General features: G+C 34.0%; 1 protein-coding gene across 4 annotated transcripts in view; it reads left to right on the forward strand.

Moving 5' to 3' along the window:
- Positions 1–7,648: 7,648 nt before the first annotated feature.
- Positions 7,649–26,260, forward strand: part of LOC141564172 (cytochrome P450 4F2-like) — a 38,781-nt gene continuing 20,169 nt past the window's right edge. Inside the window, exons 1-3 of one of the 4 annotated variants that reach the window (XM_074306323.1) lie at positions 7,649–7,796; positions 8,018–8,124; positions 19,420–19,636. In XM_074306323.1, coding sequence (XP_074162424.1) covers positions 19,421–19,636 — 216 coding nt within the window. In that variant the 5' untranslated portion in view covers positions 7,649–7,796; positions 8,018–8,124; position 19,420. Of the gene's footprint in view, positions 7,797–7,911; positions 8,125–19,419; positions 19,641–26,260 lie in introns of those variants that run through there. The other 3 variants (XM_074306342.1, XM_074306350.1, XM_074306332.1) reach the window with 3 other exon arrangements.

The raw sequence follows: 26,260 nt of genomic DNA on the forward strand, positions 1-26,260 counted from the left end.
ACCATCATCATGGTGAGAAAAAGATTTTCTCAAAAAATTTGAGAAAAAGATTTTCTCAAATTTTCTCAAAAGAAAAATTTTCTTTTCAAAAATTTTCTTTCAAAAGAAAAAATATCCAACACTTAAGAGTTACAAAGAGAAATTCCATTTAAAGTAACTACCAATTGTATAAAATATTTAGGAATCTATCTGCCAAGGGAAAATCAGGAACTATATGAGCAAAACTACAAAACACTTTCCACACAAATAAAGTAAAACCTAACCAATTGGAAAAATATTAAATGCTCTTGGATAGGGCGAGCAAATATAATAAAGATGACAATATACCTAAACTAATCTATTTATTTAGCCCTATACCAATCAGACTCCCAAAAAACTATTTTAATGACCTAAGAAAATAACAACAAAAGTTCATATGGAAAAACAAAAGGTCAAGAATTTCAAGGGAATTAATGAAAAAAAAATTAAATGAAGGTGGCCTAGCTGTACCAGATCTAAAATTATATTATAAAGCAGCAGTTACCAAAACCATTTAGTATTGGCTAAGAAATAGACTAGTTGATCAGTGGAAGAGGTTAGGTTCAAAGGACAAAATAGTCAATAACTTTAATAATCTAGTGTTTGACAAACCCAAAGACCCCAGCTTTTGGGATAAGAACTCACTGTTTGACAAAAATTGCTGGGAAAATTGGAAATTAGTATGGCAGAAACTAGGCATTGGCCCACACCTAACACCATACACCAAGATAAGGTCAAAATGGGTTCATGACCTAGGCAGAAAGAACGAGATAATTAGAAGAACATAGGATAATTTACCTCTTAGACCTGTGAAAGGAGAAGGAATTTATGAACAAAAAGAACTAGAGATCATTATTGATCACAAAATAGAAAACTGAAAAGTTTTTGTACAAACAAAACCAATGCAGAAAAGATTAGAAGGGAAGCAATAAACTGGGAAAACATTTTTACAATCAAAGGTTCTGAAAAAGGTCTCATTTCCACAATATATAGAGAACTGACTCTGATTTATAAGAAATCAAGCCATTCTCCAATTGATAAATGGTCAAAGGATATGAACAGACAATTCCAAGACAAAGAAATTGAAACTATTTCTAGCCATATGAAAAGATGGTCTGAGTCATTATTAATCAGAGAAATACAAATTAAGACAACTCTGAGATACCACTACACACTTGTCAGATTGGCTAGAATGACAGGGAAAGATGATGCGGAATGTTGGAAGGGATGTGGGAAGACTGGGACACTGATACATTGTTGGTGGAGTTGTGAATACATCCAGCCATTTTGGAGAATGATTTGGAACTATGCTCAAAAAATTATCAAACTGTGCATACCCTTTGATCCAGCAGTGTTACTACAGGACTTATATCCCAAAGAGATTTTAAAGAAGGGAAAGGGACCTATATGTGCATGAATGTTTGTGGCAGCCCTCTTTGTAGTGGCCAGAAATTGGAAACTGAGTGGATGCCTGTAAAGGTCCTGTCGTCTCTTTAATTGTGAATCGTTCTCTGGGAGGAGATCTCTTTTCTGTAAAATCTTTGATTTCTCTAAAAATCTGAGTTTTCACCTTGTAATCCTAACAGATGCCCATCAATTGGAGAATGGCTGAATAAAGTGTGGTATATGAATATTATGGAATATTATTGTTCTGTAAGAAATGATCAGCAGGATAATTTCAGAAAGGCCTGGAGAGACTTACATGAACTGATGCTGAGTGAAATGAGCAAGACCAGGAGATCATTGTATACTTCAACAACAATACTGTATGATGATCAATTCTGATGGACGTGGCTCTCTTCAACGATGAGATGAACCAAATCAGTTCCAATAGAGCAGTAATGAACTGAACCAGCTACACCCAGTCAAAGAACTCTGGGAGATGACTATGAACCATTACATAGAATTCCCAATCCCTCTATTTTTGTCCACCTGCATTTTTTATTTCATTCACAGGCTAATTATACAATAAGCAAAATAACTGTATGGACATGTATACATATATTGTATTTAACTTATATTTTGATATATTTAACATGTATTGGTCAACCTGCCACCTGGGGAGGGGGTGGGGGGAAGGAGGAGAAAAGTTGGAACAAAAGGTTTTGCAATTGTCAATACTGAAAAATTACCCATGCATATATCTTATAAATAAAAAGCTATAATAAAAAAAAGAAAAAAAAATTCCTCAAAAGAAAAAAATCACCAGCATGGTGGCTGGCCTGTTCTTCATTTTTCCACTGAGACCAAGGCCTGTTTGAAGGCCCTCCAGAAAACTAGCCAGGTCCCAGGTGAAGGAGACCGATTGTGAAGGAGATAATAAAGAATTTGAACTTTATCCTTGGCTATCCTCATGGTGATTACTCTACTGAAACGAAGGCTGGTTTCAAGACCTCCAGAAAGCTAACCAGAACATTACATTTAGGGGTTTTATTGGTTGCTTGTTTGGGTGTTTTTAACTTTTTTTCTAGAGACTTATCATTCTTAGATTGTCTCTGTACTTACTTTCTTTGAGATTAATACATTTTGTTTTCATGGAGAGTACATTTTATTTTTACTGTTATTGAGTTTTTTTGTTTTGTTTTGGTTTTGTTTTTTGCTTTTCTTCTTCCAGATTGTCTTTTACTTCTGTATATATTCTCAATCAGTTGTCTTCTTTTTTTGTTTCTTTGGTGAATAAGCCAATGATTCAGGTTTTTTGTTCTGTCAATTTTTTCTGTACAGACCATCAACTCTGCTCCCATGATTCTCATTTGTTTTTTTAAGTCCCTCAGAAAACTTGATTCCAAGCTTTCCTCAAGATCCACAGTGTCCTCTACCTTATCAAGTATTCAACTTTATAAAGTTGTCATGCTCCCTTCTGCTATTAATATCTTCCCTATTGGTTTATTTGTGCATATTCAAGTTCTTTGTTTTTTCTTTCTCTTGAAGCCTTTGTAGTAATTTCACTCTTTTGTTTTTTTATTTACTTCTATGGCTTACTTTCTGACTCTCTTCCTTCTGATGATGTCCAAGGGGGCTAGATTTCAAGACTCTGGCCTCTTCCCATGCTGAACAATTTATGTTCACCAGCTTAATTGTCTTCTAGAAATGACTTTTGGATGAGTAGAACTGGTCCCAGCTGAATGCTGTGCTCCTTTCCTTAGTGGCACTTCACATAATCACACACAACCATCTCTCTGGTCTAGTAATATAGAACATTGCTAAATTATGCCACTGTTATAACAGCCTGGATACATTTCTGCCAATTGGAGTTTGGACTTCCAAAGCACTGGGGAGGTAGGAGTGAGGATTTAGAGTTAAGTTCTGTTACAAGTCCCTACCCTGTTTCCTCTGTTTGTCCACTCCGGCAAAATCCTGTTGCAATATGGAATGTGTCCAAGGCATATCCTATGAAGGCCTCAGCAAATTTTCTGCAATTTGGAGTTTGGATCTCCACTGCACCAAAAGAGATGGGGTGAGGGTCAAGGTACAATGTTGTGTTTTTTTAAGACCATGGATAAGACCAATTAGTACAAGTTCTCTGCCAGGAATGGATGAACAATGTGTAAGAGATATGGAGGATGAGCATGAGATCACTGTTCATTCATACGATTTTTAATCATTTTTGTGTTCTTGATGACCTAGGCAATAGGAGCAAATGAAATTCATTTTATTTCTAGCACATCATTTCTACTTTGGAGAGAACCAAGAAGTTGTAAAGATCAGAGAAAATATCTCTATCTTATTGCTCATGTGACTAGAAAGTAATTCAAATTTTGTGTGTGTATGTATGTATGTGCATTTATAAATATCTAAATATCTATATCTAGATATGTCAACACTAAATCTGTGTTCTTATTACTTCAATGACTGATCCTAATTCTATAATTACAAGCAAAAGAAGTGTTGTTTTCCCTTTACTTTATGATTTTTTAAATCTCTAACAGTGGAAGTGAAGCCTGGATAGTTGAGTAAAGGCAGGGACTCACCGGAGTTCTCCCCCAAACCTTCCAAATACCTTTAAATAATATCTCTAATTAAATTTTAGAGCATCAAAACCCACAAAAAGATGGAGCAAAATAATTTTCCAAGACAACATAGAAAGTCAGTAGGAAAGAGCTGTTGCACCAGAGGGAGAATGGAGTCCAGTGCATCACAGGCTGTACCAGCACAGTCCTAACTGGCCTGAGCAAATTAGGAATAAGTCTCAGGGTGACTGAATGAGTAACAGTGGTGGTTTCCAGAGCTCTAGCCTATAGAGCCCAAAAACAACTTAAAAAGTCATTAGGAAAGGTTTGTCATAAGAATGGAGTACAATCTAGCACAGGCCATGTCAGCACAGCTTCAGGAAATCAAGAGGGGCTCTTGGGAGCCATTAAATCAGGTAGCAACAGTAACAGCTTCCTGAGTTCTTAGTCCACACATGGTAACGCGGTCAAACAACTGGACATGAGGATATTACAGATGTCTTTTTGTTAGGACTGAGGCAGGACTCTGTTGCTTTTCCCATACTTGGATCAAGGTTGCCGTCCTAGGTGACCATTCTAAGATGAGGAAGAGCACTAACACAGCATATTTTGCAGCCATGGTAGAGCAGGAACCCTCATTGCAGTTCCAGAACAGAAACAAATGCTTGTGATTGCTCATAGACCTGAGCACAGGCCAGGAGAATAGTAAACACACCTCTCCTTAGCTTATCCTTGGAAGAACTGAAAACATACAGGTCTCTGAAACAGCTGCATAAACCTCTAAAACATGGGACAGGAAAATCCTCCATTATGGGCTCCAAAAGGCTACTTTAATAAAGAGTTAAAAGTCTTGTAATAGGCTAGAGAAATAAACAAATAACAAAAAACAAACAAAATAAACTAAATAAACAAACTGGGGAAATTAAGATCAAAATATACACAAAAAAATTGCAAAGTCAAAGTCCCCAAGAAAAATATGAAGTGGTTACAAGCTATGGAAGATCTCAAAAGGGATTTTAAAAATAAAGTAAAGAAGTAGGAGGAAAATTGGGAAGAGAAATGAGTGATGAAGAAAATCATGAAAAATAACTCATCAGCTTGGTAAAGGAAACACAAAAAAGTACTGAGAGATGGCATTAAAAAAAATTAAACCAAATGGTAATGGAAGTTCAAAAAAAACCAATGAGGAGAAAAATGCTTTAAAAATCAGAATTGGCCAAACTAAAGAGGATGTACAAAAGCTCACTGAAGAAAATAATTCCTTAAAAATTAGAATTAAGTAAATGGAAGGAAGCTAATAACGTTATGATAAATCAAGAAACAATAAAACAACTATTAAAGAATGAAAAAAATAGAAGACAATATGAAATATCTCATTGGAAAAGCAACTGGTCTGGAAAATAGATCTAGAAGAGATAATTTTAAAATTATTGGACTCCCTGAAAACTATGATTAAAAAAATAAAAACAGACATCATCTTTCAAGGAATTGTCAAAGAAAACTGCTTTAAAATTCTAGAAGCGGGAATAGAAATCGAAAGAAACTACCAATCACTTCCTGAAAGAGATCCCAAAATGGAAACTCCCTGGCATACTATAGACAAATTCCAGAACTCCTAGGTCAATGAGAAAATATTCCAGAAAGAAATAATTCCAGTGTAGTGGAGCCATAGTCAGGATAACACAATAGCTGCTATATTAAAGGCCTAGAGGACTTGGTGTATGATATTCTAGAAAGCATAAATATAACATTGATGAAAAATGATATTTTTCCCCACAGAAAGGACTAATGATGTCTGAATGCAGATCAAAACTTACACTTTTAACTTTGTTTTGCTTAAAAGTGTTTTAGGTTTGTGGGGTTTTTTTTTAATTGAAGGGTGGTTGGCCTATATTTTCTTTCTGGTTGGCCTATATTTTCTTTCACAATAAGACCACCATGAAAATGTATTGCATGACCATAAATATATAATTGATATTGAAGTGCTTACATTCTCAATAAAGGTTGAGAAGGGTAAGAGGAAGGGAAAGAATCTAGAAAGTTTTAAAAACAAATGTTAAAAGTGATTTTTACATGTAAATGGGTAAAAATAAAATATTAAATTAAATTAAATTAAATTAATTAAATTAAATTAAATACATCCCTAATGGCATCAATAATAGATGACAGCTGAACTGAGAGATTCACAGGAAAGAGTAGAGGAAAGTATAGAAACAAAGTTCAGAATTTAGAAGATAAAAAAAGAAAATAATCAATCAACAAGGTCTCTATGAAGAATTCAAATGAGAGATTATTTTAGTCTGTCTTTGTGCTCTCTGATATATCCTGACTAAAGGGAATTTCCTACTATTAACTGACATTGCTAATTTGAGGATCACTTTTGCCTTCCATACAGAGAAAAAGCTCACTAGTCACCACACCTTTAGTAGATTTTGGGGGTCCAGGGAAGGGACAAGAATTTTATTAAATTCCTACTGTGTGTCAAGTACTGTGCTGAGCACTTAGAAATATTATCTTATTTGATGCTACTATTATTCCCATTTTACAGTTGAGGAAACTGAAGCAAACAGAAGTTAAATGTCTTGCTCAGTGTCACATAGCTAGTAAATGTCTGAGGCTAGATTGGAACTGAGATAGAAAATTGAATGGTACAAGGTTGTGATGATAATTGTATGCTCTGATACTATTGCCCAACTTCTCACTTTGACCAGCACCATAACACCTGCATGGCCCAGTTGCTAAGGACATTAATACCTTCAACTTTGGAACTGGCATCCTGAAGCTCAGCAGTCTTGTTTGATGACAAGATGAACACAGATGTTCTCATTAAATTCTACCTAGCTGGTTCCTAAGATGTACTTCATATGCCATCCACCCATCCCAATGTTCATTTGAGCTATCTTCTTATTTGCTCTGTCACCAATGTGCATCCCCTTTTCTCTTGCCTTAAGCTGAAGATCAAGCCAACACTGCCATTTCTTCCAGAAAAGGAACCTCTAGAAAAGCTTATACTTTTATCTCCAGATTTTTTTCTAATATATATTAAGTACATAACAAATTCTTCATTCATTCATTCATTCACCCAAACCCAGGCACCAATAATTTTTAAATAATATTTTCTTCTCCCCCAATTACATGTTGAAACAATTTCTAATATTCATTGAGGTTTTTTAAAGTTTTGAGTTGCAAATTCTTTCCCTCCATCCCTCCCTTGAGCCCCTCCCTGATACAGTAAGCAATCTGATATAGATTATACAAGCACAATCATGTAAAATAGTTTATATTAGTCATTCTGTACAGAAAGAATAGCCAAAAAAGAAAAGAAAGAAAAAAGTAGAAAATATTATGCTTCAGTCTGCTCTTTCATCAGTTCTTTCTCTGAAAGTAGACAGACATATGGGATTGTCTCATATTATTGCATTGCTGAGAATAACTAAATCATTCACATTGATCATCCTACAACATGCAAAATGTTGTCTTGGTTCCACTCATTTTACTGGGTGTCAGTTCAGAAGAAACATCCTTCCCAGTGGATAGTGGAGATAAATGAAAGACCTGGAACTACAGTATCCCTTGTGAATATATTTATCAGGTATTGAGTAATTTCCAGGTTCAATAAACAACAGAGAGCAGCAAAGATCAATGTTTAGTGGAGAGCTGAAGAAAACAGTCCCTGGTGAGTTTGGGAGACAAGCAAAAGAGCATAAAAAGGCCAAGCCTAAGACAAATGGAGACATTGCTAGGAGGGCTTTCCTCTCCTTCTGTTTAATGGATACAGGACTGAGTGGGAGAGAAGGGAAGGGGAAGAGCTGGGAGGAAGACCTAGAAGTTAGTGAAAGTAAATAAATTAGAAACTTGGGCTCTTTTATCTCTTACCCTTTCACCTAATAATACCCAACCCTGGGTCTCTTTTGGCCCTTTTCTTCAGCCACCGCCCTTACTCAGTCTCCACCCTGGCTCTGCTCCTTCCCTGTGGAGCTCTCTTAGTCTCTCTTATGAAGGTGGAGTCTGTGTGAAGTATAAAAACAGAGCATTCTCTCTGACTGTAGACTACAGTGAAGAACAAGTGGAATCCCAGCACAGCTGAAGTGTGAGCCTGAGCTACCAGAGCTACATTCCTCAGAGACAAAGATAAACAGAGACTCAGAGACACCAGGTATTGCCTAAAAAAAAGATTGAGATCAAAGATTGGGGCTGGAGGGGGAAATCTCTCTAAGCTGTAGGGGGCAAAGTGAAATAAGAGATTGGTGATGGGCATAGGTACAAGAAATTCAAGAGAACTGTTGGAACTTGGAATGTTTTGGGAGGCACTAAAGAAGTGGAAATTAGAGAGAACCAGGGGATGCAAGGAGAATTGAGGTTGGAAAAAATCTGAGCACAGGAAATTTTCCTTATAAAAAGGTTAACTGACCTGGGTGTGAAGTCAATTCAAAAAAGGGAGAGATAAAGACAGGTCAGGCTGAGAATGTTGTGGTTTGCCAGCTAGAAAACAAATTGTCCATCAGAAAGAAGGAGCAGAGTCCTACAGGGGAAGCAAGGATCACAGCCCTGGGAATGGGGTTTTTTCAGGATTATCCAAGGAGGAGGCTTGAAAATTCTTTGAGTTCTGTGAAGAAAAAGAAAGAAACTGAGGCTGGTTGTCTCCAAATCTTACCATGATTGGAATGCTCCCTCTCTTCCATTATTATTCTTTATAAATAATCATCTGTTGATCCCCCAATTCCAATTCTTTATTTTCCTTCTTTTGTACTTTTTGTCTCATCACTCCTAGATAATATTTACCATCATTGTCTATGTCAAAGTTTACCAGGTCACAAAACTTACTCATGGGCATTATTTTTTTTAATTTTAATCAAAAGAAAGTATTATTCTTAAAGTAGTAAAAAATAAATAAATAAATAAATAAAGCTGAAATACATGAATCAGCAACTATTAGTCCCAAAGAAATAGGTAAAGCCCTAAACTTATTTATGATTTTGAGTGCAAGGACCTCTCTAGTCCTAGGTTCTAGTTCTCAAGTTCTATCCTAGACCACTATTCTTCCTTGATTGTTCCTTAAAAATGGATTGGCATACCATTTTTGTCTTTTTATGGTTCCATTCATTCATAAAATTGTCTTAGACAAAAAAAAAAAAGAACAAAGTAAAGATCCCTGAGTACTTCCGTAAAACCATTGGAGTTCTAAAAACTACTCTTTAGATCCAATCATTCAGCTAGTTCTGAAAAATCCTGTTTTCTTCTCAACAATAATGTAATTACACTAAAACTTGGAACTCAAAATTTTATTTTAAAAATGAGTATGAAAAATTGTATTTACATGTATCTGGTAAAAAAAAATGATTGTTGCTTTCCTTCATAAAATTACATCAATCTTCACTTTCAAAATATGTTTGAAAATTTTGCCAGCAATCAAAGTCAAGCTCATTGGTCAATCATTAGAATTCTCCACCCTCCTCTTATTTTGTTTTTTTTGAAAGTCAGCTTTGGGGGCTAGAGCCAAGATGACAGAGTATAATTAGTAATTCAGATGAAGTCTCCCAATACTCCTAATGCAAACAAATTTCAAATAATGCCACAAATCAAATTTTCAGTGGCAGAGCTAACAAAAGGTAGGATGAGATCTTTTTCTTGCCAAAACAACTTAGGATATAAGCAGAAGAGGTCTATGACCTCAGAGTACATATCTCCCTGGATCTTACAGGGGATAGCACTAGTCGCAATCTTTAGAGGAGGCAGTGACTTTGGTAGTTCTCAATGCAGAGACAGTAAGGGGGGTGAGGAAACTTGTCAGAAAGAGATTACAAACTGTCTTTTGCTGGCACTATAATACAATGCAATTGGCACTGATTGGCAATTCAATTGCCCATAAGCAGTTCTGGATGAAATTTCAAAGTGGAGAAAAACACATGAGGGGAGCAAGAGACCTGGTCATAGTGCCAAGACAGAGAAGAGCCCTAGCATTTGTGGCTAAAGGGGAGCAGGGAACCTTCCTAGGTAAAGACAAGAGTACAGACCATGAGATACCCTTTCCCTAGGTTACACCATCTTGGAAGTATCTCAAACTTGCACAACCTCCAGAACTAGATCTAAAAATAGACACAGAAAAAAGCCTAAAGATTGGAACAATGCTCTCTCATCCCAAGTTGAGTAGAGTACAATTTTAACATAAAGTTCAAAATCAAAAACTAAAATGGGAAAATGAGCAAAAAAAGAGCAACAAAAAGAATTTGACTGTGAAAGGTAACTACAGTGGCGGGATGGACCAAGACACAAAATCAGAAGATTACAATGTGAAAACAGCTGCAGTCAAAGTCTCAAAGAAAAAAATGTTAATTTGATACAAACCCAAAATTAATTTCTAGAACTAAATTTTATATTCAAAAGCGAAAGTTATGAAAAGAAAATTGACAGCTTGCTTAAAGAGGCCAAAAAAAAAAAATCAAAGAAAATAACACCTTAAAAAAGCAAATTGGCCTAATGACAAAAGAAAGACAAAAATTAACTAAAAAAGAACTTTAAAAAAAAACAAAATAGGATAGCTGGAAAAGGAAGCATAAAAATTCACTAAAAATTAAAAATTCCTTAAAAAGCATAATTGGCCAAATGGGAAAAGATACAAAAGCTTACTGGAAAAAATTATTCCTTAAAAATAAGAATTGGATAACTGGAAGCTAATGACTCCATAAGACTTCAAGAAATAAAATCAAAAGAATGAAAAATAGAAGAAAATGTGAAATATCTGGTTTAAAATAACTGATCTAGAAAACTAATCAAGAAAAAGATCATTTAAGAATTATCAAATGCACTAAATGTCATGATTCAAAAAAAGAACAAGACATCACATTTCTAGAAGTTACACAAAAAAAGTTCTTTTTTCAAACTTGCGTTGTATTGTAAGAAATTATTAAAGAAATGGTTTCAGAAAAATTTGGGAAAATCTATATTAACTGGTGCAAAGTAAAGTGAGAAAAACCGGAATATTATTATATATAGTAACTACAATATTATAATGATGATCAATTGTAAAAGACAGCTACTCTGATCAATAAAATGATTCAAGACAATTATAAAGGAATCATAATGAAAAAATGCCATACTTCTCCAGAGAGAAAATTGATGAGTTTTCAGTGTAAATTGAAGTATAACCTAGCTTTATTGTTGCTTGAGAAATGGCTAATATGGAAATAAGCTTTGCATTATTTCACATGTGTAATTAATATCATTGTGCTTGCCTTCTCAATAAGTGAAGAAGGAATAAAAGGGAGGAGAGTATTTGGAACTTAAAATTTAAAAAAAAGAGAGAATATTAAAAATAAATAAATAATGATTTTTACAAATTTTTCATCTCCTCCAGCTTTTTACATTTCTCAAAATCCTTCAAATAATCCTTAGTAGTAACTTAATAATAAAACTTCAAGTGTTTTCAGACCTATGTGATATAATTTATCTTAACTTGATGATTTTAACTTATTGAAGGTAATTAGATTTTCTTATCTCATAGATTTCCATTCCCTCTTAACTATTTTTGCTTTATCCTTCCCAGTCCAATTAGTTTCTTTGAAATATAAAACAGAAACAACAACAAAAAAGGCTAAGTAGTTCATCTATCTTACCATTGTCCTCTGTTATCATCCCATAGGCCCTGAATAATGATTTTAGTCCTTCTTTGATCTTCCTATTGCCTCCAATATAACTAAAAATTCCCTTTTGATTATTTTTATCATCCAGCAAAAGTCTCGATTTATTCTGGGATTTATCACTCTTGACAGCATTTTGATAGTTTTCTGTCATACCTTTGTAACCTAACCTTATTTCCCTTTTCTACCTAAAGCTTTTAAAAATATAAATTGGTTGATATGCTCTCTATATGACTTCTCTTATTCTCTCATCAGAGAATTTCTATTTATATCTTCAGTATATAATTATTGAGAGCTTTCTCTTCCATTGCTAGCAAACTCTTAACCAAAAAAATTAGGTAATTGAATCTTACTGATGCTTTCTCTAAATCCTTTGCAATTCACCCTCTCAAAGTCTAGATTAGTGCTTCTTAAACTTTTTCACTGGCAAGCCCTTTTCACCCAAAAAAATTTTTATGTGACACCAGGTACATAGTTACATAAAATAGGCATACAAATCAAACATTTACTGACAATCAATCATAATTTCATAACTCTCAGAAAACTCCACAGTTTAAGAATCTTTGTTCTAGATTATGTAGCAGACTTCTACCTGCCTTACCTCTCCTTCCAGCATTGTGTAGTCACTTGTTCCCAAGGTTCCCATAATTGTTACTTCAACAACTATTTCTTCTTCATTTGCCAAAATCAGGCCCAGATAAGAAATTTACCTTGTCACTACCTCTACTTTTGAAGGTAACATTTATAACTAGAATTTATATATCACTTTAAGGCTTTCCAAAGGATTGTACAAATGCTATCTCATCTGAGTTTCACAACAATCATATGTCATAATTATCTTCATTTTTCTTTTTTTTTTTTTCAAGATTTTTTTTTTGCTGTAGCAATTGGGGTTAAGTGACTTGCCCAGAGTCATACAGCTAGGAAGTATTAAATGTCTGAGAACAGATTTGAACTCAGGTCCTTCTCCTGACTTCAGGGCTGGTGCTCTATCCACTGTGCCACATAGCTACCCCAAATATCTTCATATTTCAAATGAGGAAACAGAGGCATACAGAAATTGAATAACTTGCCCAGAATGACACAGCTGGCAGATAAGTGAAGTGAAACTTGAACTCAGGATTTCCTGACCCAAGCTCAAACACACTTATCCACCTGCCACCCAACTGTCTATTAATGTTGTAAGTAACAATTTATCAGCTACTCTGTTCTTGACAGATGCTAGATGCTTTAATTCCTCCATCATTATAATATCACACTTTCAGGACAGGTTTCTGATTTATTTCCAAATATATTCATAAATTTTTCTTTTTCTCTTGTTGCTCTGCCATGGTCATTGCCAAGATTTTGCTCTTATGGAAAAGTTATTTTGGATTTTTCTACTAATTATTATCCAAATTCTCTCCACTGTGTTTCCTCCCACTTTGGGTTCTTGGATTGACTAAAATGGACATTTTTAAAATAATCAAAACTAATTTTTATCTATTCTTTTTTCTTGAAAATTACACACCCTTTCAAAGCCAAATTCCTGTGACAATTTCTAATCCATGAAGTCTAAATAAAATTTGTTTTCTTGCTTTAGAAGTTCCTTTCTAAGCTGTTTATTGCTTACTTAGTTGTGAATTCACATATATAAATACAAGAAATTTATTGATAGCTTCCTTAGAATTGCTTCCTGTGGATTACTGGTCTCCTGCTCAACTACTATTTTCCCCATGTTGTATCAGATACTCTATGTAGATCCAGCTATGGAACTTTTCTTCCTTGTCTTTTTCACTTTTCACTTTAAAACCTTCTTCAAGTGCCATAAGTCTGAAATATATCCCATTGCTTATTATCAATGATTGTCAATTATCCCATGCCAATGTGATTTATTCCATTTATGATAAACTTCATATGGTCTAGTCTCTCTGTGATCCTTTCCGATGTCAGGATCCCTGCTTCATTTAAATCACAAATAAGTTTTGCCCTTTTTAAAAGAATCACTGGTTCATATATTCAAAGCTATGCTTTTTCCAGTGGCAATGTATGGCTATGAGAATTGAACTATAAGAAAAGAGGATCATTACAGAATTGACACTTTCAATTTGTGGTGCGGGAGAAGACTTTTGAAAGTTCCTTGGACAACAAAAAGATCAAATCGGTCTTTACTTAAAGAATTTAATTCAGACTATTTATTGGAAGGACAAATACCAAAGATGAAGTTTAAATACTTTGACCACATAAAAAGAAGACAGGATTCGCTGAAAAAGATCCTGATATTGGGAATGATTAAAGGCAAAAGAAAAAAGGGATGGTAGAGAATAAGATGGAAATATAATGTCATGGAAACAATGAATGTGAACTTAGATAGGCCTCTAGAGATAGTGGAGGCTAGAAAGACCTGGTAAGCTATAATTCATAAAATCACAAAGAGTCAAATATGAGTGAATAACAATAATAATAATAAAACTACTTCTGTACACAAATCAATATCCATGATATTTCTTTAGGGTCTATGATAGATTTAGAGTTGGTGGGGCTACAATTCCATCTCTTGTATCATTGACTATATAGCAGGCAATTCAGGGCATCCCAAACTCATGGCTCAGCCTATTGATTCATCTTAGTTCATTTTCTCAGGGTTCAATGGTCCACAATGAATTTTCTTAATCCCTAATTTTCCCTCTTTCATGATACTACTCTGGAGGAGATATAAATATTTTGAGATTCAGTAAAATAATAATGCCATTGTCTAGAAACTCCTTCTGGAACTTTTACAGATTAAAGAGAACAATTTTTAAGACCATTCTAGGAATGGTTGGGAGTCCAGGAGTTATGTATTTCTGCATTTCTCTGGGTATATTCCATTCATGCTATGAAAACCCTGACCAAGGGCTCAGTTTCATTCTCAGGTAACCTTTCACTTCTTCACACCCTAGGACATTTCTGGATTCACTAAGGCCATTGATGATTCAGTGAGCCAATCCATGATGTGCTGGATAGTAGAGAACCAATATGGAAATTTCAAGTCCTGCCTTCTATTCCCTTACAAGCTTCTGTGTGAATAGAATAAGTGGCCAGGGTATTCAGGTGCAAATACATTTTATCCTTCAGCTTACTGTTTTATAGTACTTAGTGAATAGGCTCAAGAGACCTGAGTTTATTCCAGTCATAGTAAACAGTTCAGAATTATCAACTGGGTCTAGGTACACTAAAGAAGAAGTACACATTTTTTCCTTCATACAATTCTCCCTTCACTAATTCCTAATGCTTGTCCCTCATCCTGTAGTTTCTAGTGAACCAGGAACTGGTACTCTTTGTTGATACAATGTACCCACACTGAGAAAAAGAGAATAGCAGACCTTCCTCGTGGGTTTTCCTAGTTTTCTAGGAACTTGTCTTCTTCATTCTTGAGTTTAGATTTCTCCCTGTATTCTACTCCATACCAGAGACTTATAATAGTTCTTATAATGAAGATTTTATTTTTAAAAGAGGGAGGGAATAAAAAAAACATTGATACATCAAAAATATTAATTTTAGATTTATGCTTTTACACAATGGATTTTTACCCCCTACCTATGGACTCTGACCTATACAAAGGAACAAAGGGTCCTAGTATCTTCTCTCTTTTAGCTGATTTTAAAATAACTTTACAATGTTTAGTCTTATTTTTTGTGGTGATTATTCTTTGTATTTATTTTGTTGTAGTTGTGTGTATGCTATTTCCTTGGTCATGCCCACATTATTCTGTATCAGTTCATGTTAGTTATCAATTCTTCTCTGTATTCATAATATTCAGTGTATCTCATAGCAGAATATTTCATCGCATTCATGTACCACCCTTTATTTAGCCAGTTCCCAAACAATGGACATCTATCTATTTTGTTTCCAGTTCTCTGCTACCACAGAAAGAAATATTACAAATATTTTAATAGGTATGGAGACTTTCTTTTTATCGAGTTACTTCCTTGGTGGTATATACATAGTAGTAAAATCTGTCAATGTTATGGGAATTTTAGTCATGTTGTTTACATAATTCCTAATTTTTTTCCAAAATGTTGAGACTAATTTTAAGTTCATCAAAATTGCATTTATGTTCTTCATACTCAGCTTCATCATTGAGGCAAAAAGAAAAAATGGAGGAGCAATTAGGCAGGGAGATCAATCAATCAGAAAGCATGTATTAACTATTTTCTATATGCCGGGCATTGTGCCAGATTCTTGGGATATGAAGAAAAGCAAAAACACCAAAAAAAAAAAGTTCTCACCCTCAAGAAATTCACATATTAATAGAGATAAGTAAATAAATACAATACAGAAAAGGTCTGTAATCTTAGATCATAAAAATCAAGACCACTAAGGGGTAGGAGGTACTCCCATCTACCAGGGGTATTGTTTCTTCCCAAGCCTTTGGCTGGTCTGAACCCATAACATCCACCTCGTGATTTATAATGTTCAACAGGGGTGTACTGAAGCCAAGACTCATATCATTTCCCAAGAAACTCCATAAACTCCTGTCTACATGATAGTGTATCAAACAGATTCAACAGGCCAAAAATGTGATATGGTAGTCAAAAAAAGCTAAGGTAGTCTTGGACTTCATGAAAATAGACATAGGGTGCAAGGATAGAAAAGTGATAATAAATATAGTCAGCCTGAGTCAGTCCGTAAGTTAAATATTATATTCCATTCTAGTACCCACTGTTTAGGAAAGTTATGATAAAGACAGGAGATTCTATAAAAGAACAATCAGGTTGCAGAAGGACCTTGAACTTGTGTCATATAAGGACTGATTGAAAGACCTTCAGATGAATAGCAGCCTCCTCCTCCTCCTCCTCCTCCTTCTTCTTCTTCTTCTTCCTAAAAGCAATGAATAGCGGGTACAAAGACTTGATGTCAGAAAAGACACAAAAGTGGATGGGTTCAATAAGGGAATTAGTAGGCTTCCCTAACTCAAGATCTTCAAATCAGGGTTGGATGACCAACTATCAGGTCTGTCAGAAAGGAAATTCAAATTGAGATTTTGTGTGAAGTGGCCTCAAGGTCTCTTTCAAATCCAAAATTCTATGTTTCCCTTATTACCAGAATTGCCTATTGAACCTTTAGTACTTGGCCAACTGACCAGTTTCTCCCCTTGAGTCCAATATTACATGATACCTAGTATTCATCCATCAAATCTCAAGGCTATTCTTGTATATATTACATACCAGGAGTGGCAATACAAAAGAATAGTGATGACTAACAAATGATGGGAATGATATTTGGGTCTTAGCTTCTGTGTGAAGAGCAGATGACTAAATTGTCAGACACTAAATATTTATTAGGTACCTACTAATAAGTATTACTACTAGCCAGGAGCTGTGTTTAATGTCAGGGATACAAAAAGAGGCAAAAGAGAGTTCTTGCCCTCAAAAATCTAGAAATCTAGCAGAAGACAAATAACAATTGTGTGCAAACTAAAGACAGAATAAGTAGGAGATAATTAACAGACAAAAGTAAGTACAATTAAGAGAGACTGGAATTTTACTTGGGACTTGAAGGAAGTCAAGAGAGGAAAAAGAGCATTCCAGCCATAGAGGACAGTCAAAGAAAATGCCCAGAACCAAGAGATGAATTGTTTTGTTTGTGAAATAACAAAGAGGCCAATGTCACTGGATTAAGGAATTTGTGGGGTATTAAAAAGACTAGAAAGGGAAGAGGAGAGGGGTAAATTATGAAGGACTTAGAGTGTTAAGCAAGGGATTTTGTATTTGATCCTGTAGGCAATAGGGAACCAATGGAGTTTATTGAGTAGGGGAGTCATATAGTCAGACTTGTGCTTTAGGAAAATCACAAGTGAGTAAATGGAAGATGAATTAGAGTAGGGAGAGATGTGATACAGGCAGACAATACCCTCACCACCCACAAAAGCTATTGCAATGAGTTAGTTGATAAAAGCCTACAGCAGAGTGAGGGTAGATAGTGTTAGAGAAGAAACCTTTTTTTTCGGGTATGTTTGAGAGCTACCAGAGAACTTGGATATGAATCCTATCCCAAAGTACTGTGTAATTCTTGGCCAGTAGAAAGTAGATTTATTTCTCCAAGGAATTTTCACCCACGTCTCGCAAATGTCATCACCCTTAGCCACCAGCACACCTGGCATATTTCATTTGGTCCGACATGCAGGAAATTAAAAAAAATTAATGGCAAAACATTTATTATCTAATCATAAAAGATATTTTATTCATCATACAAACTAAAGAAACTAAAACTTAATCATACAATTTTAAAATTAGAAATTAAATATTGCCCTAATAGAAAACACCAGAGAGAGAACTATGGAGATTGAATGCAGGTCAAAAGATAGTATTTTCACCCTTTTTTATTTCCTTTATTTCTTGTCAATTTTCCTTTTTGTTCTGATTTTTCTTTCACAGCTTGACTCATATGGAAATATGTTTAAAATGATTGTACATGTATATAACCTTTATCAGATTGCTTGCTATCTTGGCTAGGGGAGAGACAAAGAAGGGAGGGAGAAAAATAATTCTGAATTCAAAATCTTACACAAATGAATGTTGAAAACTATCTTTATGTGTATTTGGAAAATAAATAAAATACTATTGAAATTTTTTTAAAATACATTTTCCAAAAATACAAACTTTACAGATTTTTTAAACTTTCTACTTCCTTTGAAATATTTAACAAGCTTTTCAGTCTTATTTCCTTACTTAAGAAGGCATCGTTCCAACCAAACCCTGTTCCTTTCACTCCCTATTTCTTAATGAAGAGCTAGTAGTGAAGTTTAAGTTTTAGTAATAGAAGATTTTTCCTCATCTTAAATATTAACTTTCTTACTTTCCCTGTATATAGTGATCAAAATCCCAGGGTCAGGAACCACAAAGTGAGCCATCAGAACAAAACGGTTGTAGGAAGGGGTGAGAAGGGACGATTAATTTTTCAGCTGACTAGGATCCCTGGACAACAGCAAAGATTTCCTATATGAAAAGAGTAATGCATGTAGTCCACCTGAATTCAATAAGAACTGGGCTCTGCATAGCAAAATGTACCTTGGGAAAGGCTCAGAAAAGGGACTCAAGGAAGCAGAAGAAGTAAACAAAAGTAGTGATATCAGTGACTTTAGCAAATAGGATCCCAAGGACTGGGAAAGCTGCACCCAACCCACAGAAATTTTAGCATCCTTGGCAGCCTCTCTGAAAGGGTTTTGTTTTTTTTTTTTTTTTTAAACATAAGGACATACCTCGTTATTCAGAACATTCTCTATGCACATTCATCCCTCTCTTGATTCTTCTCTTCTTTCCCTATTCAGACCTTGAGAATTGGGATAAAACCTTCCAAAGCCTAGATGAGACTAGGCCATCACACAATCCCCACGTTTTGCAAAAGGCCTTTCCTGGCCTCATTCTTTAATCATTCAATGATGTTCTGTTCTATATTCTATCATCTATCTCTTCTTCTTCTGCCTCTTCCCCTCCCCATATTTCTTCCCATTTGGCTTCCTTCATGTCTCACTTTATGTCAGTTATATTTAAGGATGTTCTGGGAAATATTTTATAACTGGTTTTCTGGTGGGGAGGGAACCCACAAATGGCAAACTTTTAAGTTTAATCTGCATCGTTAACATTTTTCCATCACTTTCTGAAGTCTAGACAACAAACAAAACAATAAATAATGTCTTTATTTGTTTAGTTTGACAATTTCCAAGATGTTAATGTCCACTCTGAAAATTTAACAATTGATTCAAGAGCTATTTCATCTGGCTTTAGTATAGCTGACCTCCCCTCCTGTTTCTCCCCGACTAAGTCTTCATTTTTTTGTCTCTCTCTCTGCAGGATGTTGCCAGGTTCTGAGTGGCTATCTCACCATCTGGGTTTGGAAGGGTTGAGGCCTGGAATTTCTTCAGGCCTGCTTCTGTTCTTCTTGGCACTTAGCACATGGATCCTGGCTCAGGTCTTGTCCTCTGCTTACAGATACTACAACATCTGCCAATATTTTAGGTGCTTTCCCCAACCAGCCCTTAAGAACTGGTTCGTTGGTCACCTGGGGATGGTAAGTGGAAACACCTGGATAAAGAGCTGGTGAACTCAATGAGTAAATGAGTTAGAAAGTTGAATAGACTAAATATTTGAGGGTATGGGGCAGGGGAGATGAGGTGTCTGAGCAGCTGAGAAATTGCAATGGGAAATGAAAAAGACTAAGCAGATCCTCACAGGAAAAAGGCAATCTGGGCATCCTGTGTTCCAGAATACAGTGAATCTGGGTGATACAAACAGAAAAAGAATCCCTTCAGAATTATTCATATTCTGAAATTAGAGAGATACAAAGAAGTTGGCTGATTTCTCAGCAAGATATGAAGACACAAGGAAGGTAAGAGCTCAGTTCAAATACATACCCAAAATTGAACACAATGCTTGCTATAGGATTCCAATATCCTCCCCCAGAGATAGAGGACAACAGAGCTCTTACTTCCCTTGCTATAGATAGCATGCATCTATTTATGTCCTCTTAGGGCACATTGGCTTTTTTTTGCCACTATGACATAATGTGGGTCCTGGTGAGCATGGATAAAAAATTCTCAGATATTTCTAAAATAAACAAGTTTTAAATGCATCTAACTATACTATAATCTGCTCTACATAGTTCAGAAGAGACATATCAAATATGCAGTTAGCATTCCTGGATACAATTGTCATCAGATTAAAATACAATTGGGAAATATTTAATGAAATTGATAGAAATATAATAGAACATGAATAATGTTAATAAGCAAATTTCTAAGTTAACATGCTACCCTTAGGGAACCTTGTATATCAGTAGGCCAGAGAATTTAGAGTTGGAAAGGACACTAAAAATCATTCATCCAAAAATAAAAGAAAAAGAAGTTAAAGGAATTATAATAGGTAATGAAGAAATAAGAACTGCTCTTTGCAGAAGTTATGATGGTATAAAAAAGTACTTAAAATAATTAACAACTTTAGCAAAATTGTAGGACATAAGATAAATCTACATAAATCATCAATGATATTTTTATGATCTACTAAGTTCAATATCAAGAAATAAAAATAGAAATTCCATTTAAAATAATAGTAAACAATATAAAATACTTGGGAGTCTTCTTACCAAGAGAAACCCAGAAATTATATGAATACAATTATAAAACACTTTTCACACAAATAAAGTCAAATCTAAACAATTGGGGAAATACCATAGATAAATCTAGCCAATATAATAATTACAATTCTGCCTATACCATATACCAAGGAAAGGTAAAAATGGATGCATGATTTAGATATGGAGGGTGACACCATAAGCAAAATAGAAAAGCAAGAAATAATTCACCTGTCAGATCTGTAAGGAAGAGAAGAATTTATGACAAAACAAGAAATAAAGAGTATTATAAAATATAAAACAGATAATTTTATTATATCAAATTAAAAAGCTTTTGTACAAACACAATCAATGCAATCAATATTAGAAGAAAAGCAGCAAACTGGGGAAATTTTTTTATAATCAGTGTTTCTGATAAAGGCCTCATTTCTCAAATATATAAAGAATTGAGTTAAATAGTCAAATGATATGAACAGGAAATTTTCAGGGGAAGAAATCAAATCAATCTATAAGCATATGAAGATGTGCTCTAAATCACTTTTGGTTAAAGAAATGAAAATTAAAACAACTCCCAGGTACCACCTTACACTTATCAGTTTGGCTAATTGACAAAAAAAAAAATTAATAAAATAAATAATGTTGGAGATGATGTGGGAAAATTGGAGCACTAATTCATTGTTGGTAGATTTGTGAACTGATACAACCATTCTGAAGAGTAATTTGAAGAGATGGTATAAAAGGGCTATAAAACTGTGCATATTCTTCAATCCAGTAAGATCACTATTGGGTCTGTATTACAAAGAGATCATAAAAAGGTGGAAAGGACCAACATGTGCAAAAACATTTATAGCAACTTTTTTATGGTAGTAAAATATAAAATCTGAAGGAATATCCAGCAATTGGGGAATGGCTAAACAAGTTGTGGTATATGAATGCAAAAGTATATTATTATGCAGTAAGAAATCATGAACAGGTAGATTTTTTAAAAATCTGAAAAGACTTCTATGAACTGATGCAAAGTAAAATGAGCAAATCCAGAACAACGAATGCAGTAACAACAATGTGTGATGCTTGTGTGATGAATGAGTCCTTCTCAGCAACATAGTGATCCAAGACAAACACAAAGGAAAATACTGTCCATATCCAGATAAAAAAATGATTGATTCAATGCTGTTGAAGCACATTTTTTTCATTTATTTTATTCTTTTGTGTGTGCATGTGTGTCTTTGGTTTTTTCCTTTTAGTCAGTTTCTTCTTTTTAAATTAGCACTTCCTCCCAATTACATGTAAAGACAATTTTTAGCATTTTCACAAGATTTTGAATAATTGTTTTCTCCTTCCTTCTTCCCTTTTTCCTCTTTCCAAAAGTGGCAGGCAATTTAATGTAAGTTATATGCTAATTTAAAAAGTCACCTATCCAAACTTCTCATCATTATGTATATGAGGAAACAAAGTCCTAGAGAAATTAGATTACTTGCTCAGGGTCGTGGAAGAAGCAAAACCATTTGCTCTGTTTTTCCACTAGAGCATACTGTCCCCAAGAATATCACAAGAGTCCTTAACTAATTCCTCATTGAAATCCAGATATATCATAAATCACAGCAATATCTCACAAAGATCATATTATTACCAAGTGGTATTTATAACAGGAATGTAGGGATAGTTCAATATTAGGAAAACTATCAGCATAATTGACTATATTAATAACAAAACCAATATAAACCCATGTGATTATATCAATAAAAGCATAAAAAGATTCTGAGATATAATACATATTTCTATTAAAAACACTAGAAAGCATGGAAGTCAGTAGAATCCTTCTTAAGCTAATAATTTTAAGTAGTATCCATCTAAAATCATGAGCAGACATCTATAATAGGAATAAACTTGAAGTCTTCCAAATTAGATCAGGAGTGAAGCAAATATGTTCATTATCAACATTATTATGCAATATTGTACTAAAAGTGCTAGCCTTAGCAATAAGACATGAAAAGAAATTGAAAGAATAAAAATAGATAATGAGGAAATAAAACTGTCACTCTTTGCAGATGATATGATATATTTACAGCATCCTTAAGAATCAACTAAAAACTTTATTGAAATGATTAATTTCACCAAATTGCAGGATATAAAATATATCCAAGTAAATCTTAAACATTTTATATTCTACCAACAAAACCTTGCAGCATGAGCTAAAAAGAAACATTTCATTTAAAATATATACATACCATATAAAATATGTGAGTCTATCTGCCAGAAGAAGCTAAGAGATTATATGAACACCATTACAAAATGCTTTTAATACACATACACACACCCCTAAACAATTAGAGAACTATTAATTGTTTATGGGTAGGCTAACCCAGAGGGCAGCTAGTTGGTATAGTGGATAGAGAACCAGACTTGGATCAAAAAGATTTGAATTCAAATTTAGCTTCTGACATTAGATGTATGATCTCAACAAGTCACTTAACTCCTATTTGTTTCAGTTTCTCTTCTGAATAGGAAATGGCACACTAGAGAAGGAAATTGAAAACCACTCTAGTATCTTTGACAATAAAACCCCGTGAACAAAGTCCATGGGTTGATGTAGAATTGAACATGACTAAGTAACTGAACAAAAGCCAAGCCAATATAATAAAAATTACAATTCTAATTGAATTAATTTGCTTATTCAGTGTTATGCCAAACTATGAAAGAATTCTTTTATAGAGCTAAAAATAGTAACAAAATTCATCTGGAAGAACACAAGATCAAAAATTTCAAGGGAATCAGTGAAAAAAAATTGTTTAAAAGGGAAACTGAGATTTCCAACTAAGTTACAAAATGGTAATCATCAAAACAATCTGATACTCATTAAGAATTAAAGCAATGGATCAATAGACTAGATTAAGTACACATTATAAAATAGTAAATGACCATAGTATTCTTGTCTTTGATAAACCCAAAGATCTAAGTTTTGGCAGTAGGAACTTAACATTTGGCTAAAAAAATTAATTTCTGGGAAAACTGGAAAGCAGTTTGGTAAAAACTGGGCATAGATCAACATCTCACATTGAATAAGAAGAAAATGTCAAAATGGATAAATGATTGTATCTTAAAGGATGCTATCATAGTAAATTAGGGGAGAATAGAAAAATGCACATGTCAGATCTATGGATAAGAGAGAATTTATGCCCAAAAAAGAGATAAAGAGGATTATGGAAAGTAAAAATGGTAACTTTAATTATATGAAATTAGAAAAATTTTGCACAAACAAAACCAATGCAGCTAAAATTGAAAGTAAAAGAGGAAACTAGAAAAATAATTTTACAGCAAGATTTTCTACTAAAGTTCTAATTTTACAGATATATAGGAAACTGAGCTAAATTTTTATTAAAAAGCAATTCCTCAATTTACAAAGGGTCAAAAGATACTAACATGCAGTTTTCAGAAGAAATCAAATCTCTCAATAATCACATGAAAAATTCTCTAAGTCACTATTGATTAGAGAAATACACATTAAAATAAGTCTTCAATACTATCTATCACATTGGCTAACATGACAGAAAAGGAAAATGATTAATTCTAGAGGGGATATTGAAAATTGGAACCCTAATGCACTGTTTGTGGAATTGTGAACTAGTCCAATGATTTTGAAGAATAATTTTGAATTATGCCAAAAGAGCTATAAAATTTAACATACTTTTTTGCCCAGAAAAACTATTAGTAATTTCCAGAGAAATCAAAGAAAGTGGGAAAGGACTTATTTGTACCAGATATTTAGAGTATCTCATGACAAAGAATTGAAAATTTAGGGGATGTCCCATCAAATGGGCAATAGCTGAAATAGTTGTGGTTAAATGATTCTGATGAAATGACAAGCAGGATAGTTTCAGAAAAACCTAAGAAGATTTATATGAATTCATACAAAATGAAATGAACAGAAATAATAGCAATATTGTAAGGATGATCAACTGTGAAAAATGTAGCTATTCAAGATAATGATCGAAGATAATTGCAAAGGACACATGATGAAAATGCTATCCATCTCCAGAGAAAGAACTGATAAACTCTGATTGCAAATTGAATCATACTTTTCTTAAACTTTCTTTATTTTTACTGCTTCATTTTGTTTGTCTGGTTTTTCTGCAACATGGATAATATGGAAATGCACTTTGCATGACTTCACATGTATAGTGAATATCAAATTGCTTACCTTCCCAAAGAGTAAGAAATAAAAAGGAGAGAGAAAATTTAGAATTAAAAATTTTGAAAATAATTGTTTACACTTTTACATGTGATTAGAAAATTACAAAATAAGTAAAAAGAATTTTTTAAAAAAAGAAATCTAGGTATATCCTTATTATGGCATTCCTTACCTTTACTCACCTTGTAATTCTTTCCACAAAGAAAATCAAATAAGTTTGGCATGGCATATATCTTGTTGGTTTTTAATCATCACTGCTCCCCTTCCTTCATGAAAAATCTTCACTGTAATTATGTCATAGATAATTTTACCAGTACAGATGTCAAGCTCCCTGGCCTTTAGTTTGTAAAATCTACTCCCTTGCCATTTTAGAAGAGTAGGGCACTTGATTAATTCTGGTTATAAGTTATTTATCCCATTCTTCAAAACTTTTCACACCTGTCAGCTCCAAGTTTTTCTAAGTCTGGTAACTAAGTGAGTATTTTGGATTTCAGCTTCCCAAATTGCCATTTTCATTGCATCCTTCCAAGTCTAAATATTTTTCTCCCCATCCATCCCCCCGGAAAAAAAAAAAAAGAAATTAACAAGACCTCAGGAGCTCTGCCTCTCTCCTTTATCTGTATCATTTCAACTATAGTAAGTGGAGGACTTTATCTTTCCAGAAATTTAATCATAGATAATGGGGTATGACAGAAACCATGTTCAATTTGTTATGAGAGGAGTCTAGTTTAAATTTTGGCTTTACTACTGAAGTAAGTCACTTCAATTTTCTCAGAGTTATTTTCCTTTGCAAAATTAGATATTTTACATTTGAATCAATGAATAATTAAATGAAATTGCTTTGATAGAGTATATACTATGTGCCAAGAACTGGACATGCAACTATAAACAAGATTAGCCTTGTCTTCAAAGGCTATGTCTTTTCTCATAGGAAAAGACAACACATAGAAGATAGTAGTGGCCAAAGAAGAGTGTTTCTTTCAGACAGGAAATTAAGAGGATTAGTGTTTGGAGTCATACAAAAAGTAATTGATGGCTGTTTTCTTGGAATTGTAGTGTTAATTTGATTACTGTCATTCTAATAGGTAATTCCTAAGGTACTTATGATTTCAGATCTAAATTTAATATCCTATGATCTCTTCTTTTTTCTCTTCTTCACCATCACACCTATGAACTTTAGCTAAAGTCCTCTGAGCTGCCTTTGTTTCAGCATCTACAGCATCTTCCATTTTGTGGGAGCCTTCTACTGGCCACTAAGTTCTTTGTTTTATCATTTAGCTGGTGCTTCTGGATCTCCCTTTCATCAGTGAAAAAAAAAAACTATCATAAACTTTCCTTCTAACTTTTTTCTTTTTACAGACAAAAGTATACTAGTA

The sequence above is a fragment of the Sminthopsis crassicaudata genome, chromosome 1 (assembly GCF_048593235.1).
Source record: "Sminthopsis crassicaudata isolate SCR6 chromosome 1, ASM4859323v1, whole genome shotgun sequence".
In the NCBI taxonomy this organism is placed as follows: Eukaryota; Metazoa; Chordata; class Mammalia; order Dasyuromorphia; family Dasyuridae; genus Sminthopsis; species Sminthopsis crassicaudata.